Source organism: Etheostoma spectabile, chromosome 10 (assembly GCF_008692095.1).
Source record: "Etheostoma spectabile isolate EspeVRDwgs_2016 chromosome 10, UIUC_Espe_1.0, whole genome shotgun sequence".
Lineage (NCBI taxonomy): Eukaryota > Metazoa > Chordata > Actinopteri > Perciformes > Percidae > Etheostoma > Etheostoma spectabile.
This window is the reverse complement of record NC_045742.1, coordinates 14596680-14607235: the sequence shown is the minus strand read 5'-3', so window position 1 is coordinate 14607235 and position 10556 is coordinate 14596680. Positions and strand designations below refer to the sequence as shown.

The following is a 10556-nucleotide window of genomic DNA, read 5'->3' as shown; positions in this document are numbered from 1 at the left end:
TGTAGAGGCTCCACACAGAGCTTTCGCTGTAGCCTACGTAAGTGGCCTGACGTTTATACTTGTGCGCTGGTGTGCGCGTCAAGCCGGCTTGTATGTGGAGTGAGTGATAGAGCGGGGGAGAAGTGAGCGAATGAAGGTGATTTGCTTTGGAGCAAGTATCGACTCAAGTCATATTGAGATAAACAATGTGTCTCCCCTTTGTTTTCTGACCAAGGTGGGACATCTTTGGCAGGGAAAGTTAACCCTCTCCTTGATTTCATGTTGTTTAATTAAGAAGGACAACCGGGAAATGAGTCATGGGAAACGCAACGCTACCAAGCCACAGCTAAGAAACGTGCGTTGCTGTGACGTGTAGTTACATTTTTTGAGGGGTCCATGCCAGGCTACGGCGTATGGTCCGGCGTACCCCATACACAACCATAAAGCGGTCTTAAGGTTGTCCAGCACCCACGTTGTTTAAATAGCAAATGCACTTGCACCCCTCTTTGCGCCCTTAGGCGTGCTGGTCTTACAGGGAGGTGTGTTCAGGAGAATTGTTGGCGTATTGCTATGTTGAGGCAGCGGGAAGTGATTGTGCCATTTTTAACAAAAACCTGGTCTAACGTCAATAGCGCAGCATTTCATTGCTATTTTAACAGTGCATTAATAAACACACAACTCTCTCTACATTTCTCAATATAGCTATGTTCAGAAGATTGTGTCATCCGGCAACTTTTGCATGCAGAAACTTGAGTGAAGAGAATTACCCCTTCATCACGTTGTGTTTTATTTACCACGGAAGGCTTGCATCATGTGGATGCGCCGACAGTGTTGTTGTCATTACTTAGAATTCCTCATGGGGGAGACACTACGCACTATAGCTTTAAGTAAAGTATAAGTACCTCAAAACTGTGTTTAAAGTAGAGTACTTGAGTAAATGTACTAAAATTACTCTACACCGCTAAAAATAAAGCCATTGCTTTACACCCACAACTCCTTGGCACGGCTTGTCTTTGTGAGAGTAGAAACAGGGTTAGACCCGTGTGTAAAGACATGTATGTACATCCGTTATATCATTTACCAGACACGCTCCGGTGATGTCACACCGCTTACCAGAACAGCCAGGAAATAGGACGGACGGACGGACGGACACACACACACGTACACACACACACACGTAAAGCAAAGTGCCTCCATTTGCTAGATTAGTAAGTGCTTGGTGGAGGAACCCCCCCCCCCCCCCCCCCCCCCCCCCCCTCCAATTATCCTCCAAATCCCCAACCCCTCCAGGACAGCAGCCAAGAGGAGCCCCTGCATTTGACTGATCGAGCCCAGACAACAGAACACTGTGAGTGGCACTGATCAATCCTCTTGTTACTGAGGAAACAATATAGGTAGTGACTCACTGCTGGGGTGACAGGAGAGAGGGGTGGGATTCAGAAGATAATGGGAGAAGACAGATGACGTAACAAAGAGCAGCCGGCACGGCAGAAGGGAAGGGGGATGGAGTGAGGAGAAAAAAGGAAGGAAAAAAAGTGGGAGCAAGAGTTACAGACTTTGACCTGTTGTAGGCTTTCTTCCCCTTTTTCTGTGTGAATTAGGAGCTTCCGCTTACTGTCCCGTTCTTTTTTTTTTAACTTCCAACTGATATTAAAGTGAGTCGAGTTGAGTGGGTGACCAAAAAATAAAAAAGATTGAGTGAGAGTGACCAAAAAAAAGAGACACAGAAATAAGAGAGTGAGTCACTCAGTGAGTGAAGGCGTTAAAGGGAGGGTGAGGTGGGGAGTGGGTGAGCGGTTGCCGGGTGAGAGAGAAGGGCATCTTGAAGGACCCCCACCTCCCCCACACTCCCCTTGACAAATAATCCCCCCCCCCTTCTGTAATATCCTTCGAGCCCGCCGCCCCGTGCTCACCATAGCTACTGCTGCTCGCTCTCTAACTCTCGCTGGCTTTTCCTCCCACACAGAACCACAACAGGCTCGGCGAAATGTTTAACTCAGCCTAAGGACACACAATCCAGGCTTGTTTTGACTCTCGCTCGCATGTATGAACTGTTGTCTGTTCTGCCGCAAATTCCCACTCACTGCAAATTCTTACTGCCATAAAAGAACATATGTTTATTATTCTGCACTTGTATGGACCTCAACTTAAGTCTAGTTAAAGATATGAATTAACCCTTTAAAAAGTCCCTTGAACATGTGTGTGGATATATATACATACACACACACACACACACACTGTATATCTGCCAAAAGTCCATCTCCTCAATATAATCCCCCAACAATATAATGCACTGCACATTACAGGATATAATGTTACAAAGAGACTAGTGCATGATCAAATCATAGGACTGACAAGTGGGTGGGGGTCTGCTCAGAGCTCTGTAATATGATATTGCTTCATGTGAGAGAGCAGGACAGCCCCTCTGGAACAATATGAAGAAAATGTATGGGTCAATTGGACAATAATGCCAGCGATCGCAGTTCCACAAGCAACATACCTGCTCTTAATATTATGTAATTACAGCGAGACAAATGGCAGCGGTTGCCATGTTAAGGTCATTTGGTCAAACAGGAGTGAGTGTTTGGTTAGAAGAACTTGCTTGTTCTACACAGCAGTGTTTGTTGTTTCATGCATTATTAATGTGGTATTGAAATTTAAGGACAGCCCACGCTGTGCATCTTCACCTTCGCCAGCCGATTGGAGTGATATGTTCTTCAGCTTTTCTGAAACATTCAGGTGAATCTTTCATTGCACATAAAAAGTAGAGTTGTTGTTGTTGTTTTTTGGTGAGTTTAGAAGGATCCCGAGGCAAGAGCCAAGAGACAAAAGCTGTCTCACTCCACAAGTCAGGGTAATGGCTCTCCATGTAAGATGATGCTTTCCAATACTAAACCCAATTTCAAGACAGGCTGCCTTCAGTAATAGTGCACACAGCACTGCATAGAGTGTAGAGAGACAGAGACACACACACAGTATTATGACTGCTACTATAAATTATCTTTAGAATCGATTGATCTGCTGATTATCTTAAATAATTGATTAGACATTTGGTCTAGAAAACAGCAGAAAACTGTGGGGAATGATCAAGGTAATGATATCAAATGTCTTCTTTTGTCAAATCAAAAGACCAAAACCCAAAGATAATAAATGACAAGAAAAGGCAACTCCGTTTCAAATTTTGAAAAGCCAAAACCAGTAGATTTGGGGCATTTTTTTTTGCTTCAAAAATAAAATGTAAAGATTTTGCTTAACAAAAAGGAGTTGCTGCTTCCTTTTATGTCTATCATTTTTTTCCAACTAATTGCTACAGCTCTTCTGTATATGTGAAGTAAGGGAAGCTCTGCAGCACACCCCTTTCCCCCCACTCCTTTCCTCTGTGTGCATTCCTCAGTAAGGAGATTTTTATTTTTGAACATTTAACGGCAAGAATCAATGTTTTAACAATTCAGTCTCGATACCAATTCTGAAGGCAAGAAGAGTTGCTTAAAAAGTGTGACAGGATTAAAATGTTACAAACAAGTAGTCTACTTCTAGTTTATACAAAACATGTAGAATACTTTATTTTTAAATCAAAGCTAGGTCTACTAAAAACAGATTTGTAACCCTAAAACTGAATTATTTATGATATTGAAAGATATTCATACAAACTAAATGTGTTTTCTTTCCACAGACAATAGTGAAGAAGCACTTGTTTTTGCTTCCTACTTCTGTCAAAAACCTGCATGCGTCACAAAATGCCGGAACACATCACAAGGTTGAAAAGATGTCATTTTAAATTGTATTTTTACAACAAAGACGACCCCATACAGCCACAATCCAGACCTGCCAAATATGGATTTGGACAGTCATAACTCCTACCCTTTTCTCTGCTATCAGAGAGAAAAGGTGAATCACATTTCAAGAGTTTAATTCTAGAACAAAAAAATTAACATAGCTGGTGTTGAAGTAGAGCACATTATATTGTGAGTCATCTAATCCCCAGCTCACAAAAATAGTTATATTTGGAAAAGCAGAACATCCTGCGTTTGTCATAGCAGTAAGTAATGAATTCCACGTAAAATTAACTGAATGCGTTTGGGGATGACATTTTTACAGTAAGCATCCCCATTGATGGTAGGAAATAAACATCTGCTCTCTCTTCTTTGTTCTCTGTCCAATTGCTGCTGTTTAAACTAGATGTCGTCACTTTTACAACTATTTGCCTCCATTTCTGCATTATTTGTGTGTTTTGTGTTGGCGGAGGTCGGCCCGGGCAGAGGGCAGAGGGCCAGCGTGCTCTGCTGCACTGGCAGCTCCCTTCAGAGGTGAGAATGAGCAATACTGCTTGGCCTCTCAACGGGATATCTCAGCGCCATGGGGGAACTACATAGGAGATGTTGGGAGGCGGGTGGCAAGGAATGCGGCACATTATGAGCCACACTTCCATGCAGATGCCCTCAGATGGGACTGACATTGCTGTCCCTGCACTATGAAAAAGGATTGTATTATTATTATTAAATCATTATCTACCCTTTAGTGCAAGCCTGTGATTATCGTGTCAAATAAAAACACTGTTCTGCAAAAAAGTGACCTAAGCTGTGGCCTGATTTAGACAGAACATTTGTACATGGATTAATGTGCTGCAAGCTGTTTTACTAAAACAGCTCATTACAGAAGTCTCAGGCCCACGTACTGTATTTACAATGTAAAAACACTGTGTGCAAAGTGATCAGGATGAAGTGTCCGTTTCTCAGAAAAACAATAAAAAAGTATAATAATGCAGCCAATAATTTAATATCTGAGGTGGAAAAATGACCAACACCAGCAGATCCTGAACATAACACGAACCTGTCATGTCACTGGTTTGTCAAATCCGGAAATGATCTCAAGATAATCCACGACAGACTAACACGCACATAACTGCACTCTCTGTGCAATGCAGTGAATTAGGTCCATAGAAAAAAAGTCAGTCTATTATTTTGTTACGATATTTTGAGCTTAAGGAGCATTTTCGCTGCTTGAGGGAGAATTATTTCATTGAAAAAGGCTGTTGATGTGGTGGAAAGGGGCATTTATTGTAAGAATTGGTGCCCTGTAATTAAAAAAAGCACATAACAGGCTGTTGTATCTCATGAAGCTGAAACTAAACATTAGTTTCTTGAGTTTGTCCAATAAAATGTCAAAAAGAATTGACAGTTCCCCAGTGCCCAAGGTGACAGCTTCAGATTGCTCACTCCTAAACCAAAATATATTCCTTTTCAAAATAGTTGCTGTCAATCCTCTAATTTTATAGCTCTATAGATTCAATAATGTCTTGCCAGTGACCATTTTAGATCATGTATTAAGTCTCTCATTTCTAACCGGAAAAAGTTGCTGGATGCACTCAAAGGCATCTTTGTCGTCTCATTTCCAACAGATTCTTTTCATCATGATGCCTTTATTGGTTCAAATACAGTTCATGTTCACTAATAAGAGACCAGACAGATCCAGTATCCAGGCCTCCAGGATGCGACCTATTCACATCCTGTCCTCCTGCATTACCTTAACCCACATTGCCCTCATTCTCAACACTAGGATTGGAAATAGGTTAATTATATGTGTGTGATTGAAGATCACCCTTCCTAACCTTTTTGAATAAAGCCACAGTTCACTGGAGTATTTAGGATTTCCCAATAAAGGATCAACATTGCACAGTTTGGCTCAGATGACCGACAGTGATGGAGTCTACCTTTAAATTGTGATCAGAGTGATTTGAATGCAAACTGGGTACCAAAGTGACCTTTACAGCTGATGAGCTTACCGACCAGAGCCAAAAAACTGTCTGCTTGCTGGTTTGTGTGATTATGCCTGCACCTGATTTTAGCGCCTAACCCACCACATCCTCCTGTCTAACCTTGAGGCAGGGCACAGAGCCAGCCAGACAGGAGCTGGTCCTGGTACCCTGACCTCCATGACATTTGCTTCCTGTGACGGTCACACACACACTGCTGCTGTGGAAAATGATTGGCCATGCTTGGATGGTCCCTGGCATCATCTCACTCAGTTGGGTGTTCAGCCCTCGGCACAGCCATGCCCCGCCAGGCAGCGATAAAATATGTCTACTGAGGCGCAGAGGGACTGGCTTGTTGGCAGATCACCATCATCCCCGCATCCATATTTAACAATCTCGTCATGTAGAGCTCCGTGACAGACGCACTGACTGACCTGTTGCCTGCGGGGTGTCGCAGAGCCACGCTTGGCTTCCGAGGCGGCGATCTCCGGGGTTCCTCTCCCCTCCTTCGCGCATGGTTCTTCGGCGTTGGCGTTAGTGGAGGCTCGGTGCTCCAGAGCGGTGTCCACCATCTCCAGGTGTTTGCACCTGAGCAGCTCCAGCTCCAGCACCCCGGCCAGCGTCGCGTTGAGGCGTTCTCCGATGCGGACGCGCTCAGTGCCAGACCAGAGCGAGTTCACGCAGCCGCGGCGGACAGCCATCCTCGTCGGAGTGCCCGGCAGGCGGAACCAAGGCACACCGCTGACCACCGCTCAGTTGCAGTGCAATGGATGAGACGAACGAGTTGGCTATGGCGCAGCTCCGGGTAGAGCAACACAGGTCCGGACGAGCGATAGCAACATAGTAGCCTACTTAGCCGCTTGGATCACTGCGATAGAGAAAATGTAATCACCATCTCTAACGCGCCATGCAGTCACAGCCTACAGCTTCAGGCAGCCGTGCCGACTGGCACAAGACTAGAATTAATTAATCCAACGATGCACCGAGGGAACCTCAACGAGCCATGTCTTAATTTCCTGTTGACACAATCCTCTGTCTTTTTAAATGTCACTTATAAGCGCCTCGGTCCAGTGGAGTTTCCATGGTGCTGTGCTCCTGCACGCTGTGTTCCCTATGAGACAATGCAACAGACAGACGGAGGGTGATAGCGTTACATGTGGGAGCACGCAGCGGAGAGGAGGAGCCACCGCACCAGAGCTGCACACCGATTGGACAGGGAAGTTTTTCGAATGGACGTATGCAAAAAAAAAACCGAGTGTCCAACTTCACTGTTCAGGATGCCAGAGGTCAAATGCTCACATTCCTACAGTGTCCCCATAGTGAGGTTACAAAATGACCTCATCATGCGCTGTAGTACGCTATTTTATCATTTTGTACACAATACTAAAGTTTTAATGTGAAAATGGAGGCTATAGTAGGATCCCCCTCCCCCCCCCCAAACCCCAACTTGAGTTAAGGAACAAATCTTTTTCAAGACATAAGGACTTCTGTTAAAAGGGTTTGCAGCAGAAATATAATATAATAATTTCCCTATTTACGTGGCCCTGTCTTTTTCAAGGGAATGGGGTGAAAATGTAGTTTTATGTAAACTTTATTATTTCAGTTTACATTGTGTTCAAATGGTGCATGGTCCTAAATAAAGTTGTGATTGTGATGAATCAAATTACCACAAACTAATTGACACATGGGCAATGAACCAATAGCAACTGCATTTATATTCTTTAAAAAATCTTCTTTTAAAGGCCTACCATTTATGAATATCAAACTGTCAAGTATTTAAAAAAGTACGAAAAAAAGCATACAGCCTTCAATTGAAAAAAAAGAGAGGATTATTTAGGCAATTATGTTTCTGTATTATTCTGCATGTTAGACCAAGACAACTGGGGCAGTGCACTTTGCTCTTGTGCCACCTTTCAACCAGCAGAGGGTGATCTTCATCCACAACAGAGAATTGTCCCTGGTCATGCTTCCACAGGCTGGTGGCTCAAGATGTTTTTCTTATCTGAGTTAAACTATTATGTACATTCAGTTGCTGGTTTTTTGACAGTGGAGAGCACACAGTCTTAGAAACAAATCTTTCATGAAGGATGAACTGCAGTTGTGGTATCAGACTGCTTTAATTGGTGTACCCTGTGTATATAGTGAAACCCTAGTCCTTACAGCATCATATTCTTAAACATCTACGGCAAAGATATTATTTTATTATTATTATCATCATTATCATACTGAAATACAGTTTGGAGATACGGCACCTGTGAGAGTCCCAGTATTTAAACCACATTAATGGATTAGTGTCAGGGCCCAAACCCCCTGGCCTTTCCCTGCAAAAATATCCCTCCAAGAGACACGTACCGACCACAAAGAGATGCAAAATGACTTCAAAGAGACAAAAAACTTCTACAAAGAGATGCAAAAAGACACAAACCCATATAGATATAGTAATTACAAAGAGACGGGAACCAACAAAAAAGAAGAAAAAGCATCACAGAGTCTGGCTCTTGGTAAAGATGTTGGGCCTTTTTGCATGTCTGTGTACAGGGGCCTAATCCGTCCATGCCTTCACGTCACCACTCAGTGTTACTATTGATCACAACATTCTCAGACATTGCTGAACCAAGAGTTAACAACTGTGATGTGGCCAGCATGCCTAACAAACACTGTGGTCAAAGGTCAGAGTCGAATGGAGAGCATTCAAACCTCATGATAAAGGTGGTCTGAATCATGTCATGTGGTGTTTGTGTTCCTTACATGGTGGGCCGCCCTCATTACACTCCTGCCTACACAGCAGCACCCAATATCACCAGTAGATGTGAGAATTCCCAATTAGATAACCAGTATGTGTGAATGTGCATTCACACTGCCCACCAGTACCAGGAGTGTGTCTTTGTTTGTTGGTGTCACATTTCAGCTCCTCCCAGCTCCTTCTCCTATAAAACACCAGCGGCCGGAGCAGCTCAGTGGGGTTTGCTGACTTCCACCCGAGGGGACTTCACTGTCAGCCCGGGAAAGACCGCTGGCCTCTAAACCACCCCATTCAACAAACATGGCTCCTTTTGAGAAATCTATGGAAATGATGCCCTTCAAGCAGAGAAAATGCCTCGGTAAGTCACATTCCGTTGCTTGCATTAAAACACTGACCTCACACTGTATTGATGCTCTTGTTAAAAGTGTGAAATGTGTTTAAAATATTTCTTTTTAGAGACAAGAAAAGATGAAGTGTGCAGCATTCGGACAAAATTCCCCAACAAATTGCCTGTGAGTTGATTTTCCATACAAATACAAACATTTAATCACCAGTGTCACATTTTATGGTGTGTGTGTGTGTGTGTGTGTGTATTGGCACCAGCCGCTTACCCCAGATGTGTTTCCTTGTGTTCAGGTCATTGTTGAACGTTACCTCCGTGAAAAGACTCTTCCCCTTTTGGACAAAACTAAGTTCCTGGTTCCCTTCGAGCTCACTTTGGGTCAGTTCCTCTGCCTGCTCAGGTAAAGAATTTGTGACACTGTGTGCTCATAGAATCAATAGACCTTACTTCTCAACCAGCTTGTTTTGGAGTTTTCTAGACTTTATCTTCTCAAGCCAACCCTCCCTTCTCTCCACTTTTCCCAATAAGCTGTCAGGTATGCCATTGTTCTCTGCCTGCCTCCCTCGTACTCTCTTTATTTGTCCTTAAAATCTGTTGTTGTTTCCATCCTTTCTTCACCTCTCCAAACTGTCTCTTTCTTTCTTTCAGGAATAAGATTGCCCTGGATTCGACCCAGGCTCTGTTCCTCCTAGTGGCAGAGAAGAGCATGTCCTGCATGTCCTCCAGTATGGGGGAGGTTTATTCCCGCTACAGTGACACTGACGGCTTCCTCTACATCACCTACGCCTCGCAGGAGATGTTCGGAGCACCTCAAACAGCAACCAGACGGCCCTGCTAAGCAGATACATACAGAACATACAAATGACTGAACCGATAGTGGAGGCACCACACCACCAAACTGGAGGACAAAAGGGCCAAGCAGAGGCTGTTTTTATCCAGTCCCAAAATGCATATCAGCCTACCTCATGAAACTTTCTGGAATTTCAAATGCAGCAAATCACTTGTTTCTTCATGCTCTGACTCCTGGACAAGACTCACCCTGATGATGATGTGTTTGTTTTAGACTGAGTGTTTGTGAGATTAAATACAGATGCATTTTTCTTGGCCTGTTTCAGGGCTTTGCTGGTCAAACATGTTAATATCTGCCCTTGAGATTCATTGCTGGAATTCCAGTTTAGTGTAAAACCACCCATCTTCTCCACTCTAAACAAACAGGGTCAATGTGTTGTTGGTAATCAGACTCCTTTTTTTAGCACTTATCTCCCCCTGCCTCTCTTTCCTTCGATTGCCTCTTCATCCTCGTCCTTTCCTTAAAAATGTGAAACTATGCTCTGGACTCTTGAGGCACTCACTGAAAACCTGGATGTCACTTGAATGCTGAATGATTTGTTCTGTATCCAGCTGTCAGTAGAGCAAACAATAAATCTTTATCATTTTAAATTGATTGACTTTGTGTGATATTTACTTACAGTTTATAACATATTTAAAGTTGGCTTGCTGCTAGGAAAAAGATAATCCTTTCAAAATGTCAACTTTTTTGGTGACAGTTGTGTTTTTTAGTTTGAACTCCAGATGTTTTGGGGTCATTGAATGGAGTTTGAATGGGTTTAGATTGTTGTCAAACCACGCAGAAGCTGTTTAAACTTGCATGTTAAATTAATGATTCAAAAGTAGACATTGTTTCATAACATCTTAAGGCTTGTTAGGGTGGTTAAGGCTTCACTACATTAAGTTGAAGC

At 43.3% G+C, this 10556-nt stretch overlaps 2 protein-coding genes across 2 annotated transcripts in view; one reads left to right on the top strand and one right to left on the bottom strand.

Moving 5' to 3' along the window:
• Nucleotides 1-6873, bottom strand: part of si:ch211-168f7.5 (cell wall protein AWA1) — a 13332-nt gene extending 6459 nt beyond the window's left edge. Inside the window, exon 1 of the mRNA XM_032528071.1 lies at nucleotides 6166-6873. Within this exon, the coding sequence (XP_032383962.1) occupies nucleotides 6166-6432 (267 nt within the window). The 5' untranslated portion in view covers nucleotides 6433-6873. The remainder of the gene's footprint in view (nucleotides 1-6165) is intronic.
• Nucleotides 6874-8199: 1326 nt separating this feature from the next.
• Nucleotides 8200-10257, top strand: map1lc3cl (microtubule-associated protein 1 light chain 3 gamma, like). Its single transcript, XM_032528595.1, has 4 exons — nucleotides 8200-8832; nucleotides 8931-8986; nucleotides 9111-9217; nucleotides 9466-10257. The coding sequence occupies exons 1-4, from the start codon at nucleotides 8775-8777 to the stop codon at nucleotides 9653-9655; spliced, it is 411 nt and encodes a 136-aa protein (XP_032384486.1). The 5' UTR covers nucleotides 8200-8774; the 3' UTR covers nucleotides 9656-10257.
• Nucleotides 10258-10556: the final 299 nt, after the last annotated feature.

What these genes read in the sequence shown, in the direction of transcription:
- map1lc3cl (XM_032528595.1), top strand. Translation starts at nt 8,775, where the DNA reads ATGGCTCCTTTTGAGAAATCTATGGAAATGATGCCCTTCAAGCAGAGA. An exon ending in CAAGCAGAGAAAATGCCTCG is followed by an intron (nt 8,833 to 8,930) that starts GTAAGTCACATT and finishes ATTTCTTTTTAG; the next exon opens with AGACAAGAAAAGATGAAGTG. An exon ending in AATTCCCCAACAAATTGCCT is followed by an intron (nt 8,987 to 9,110) that starts GTGAGTTGATTT and finishes CCTTGTGTTCAG; the next exon opens with GTCATTGTTGAACGTTACCT.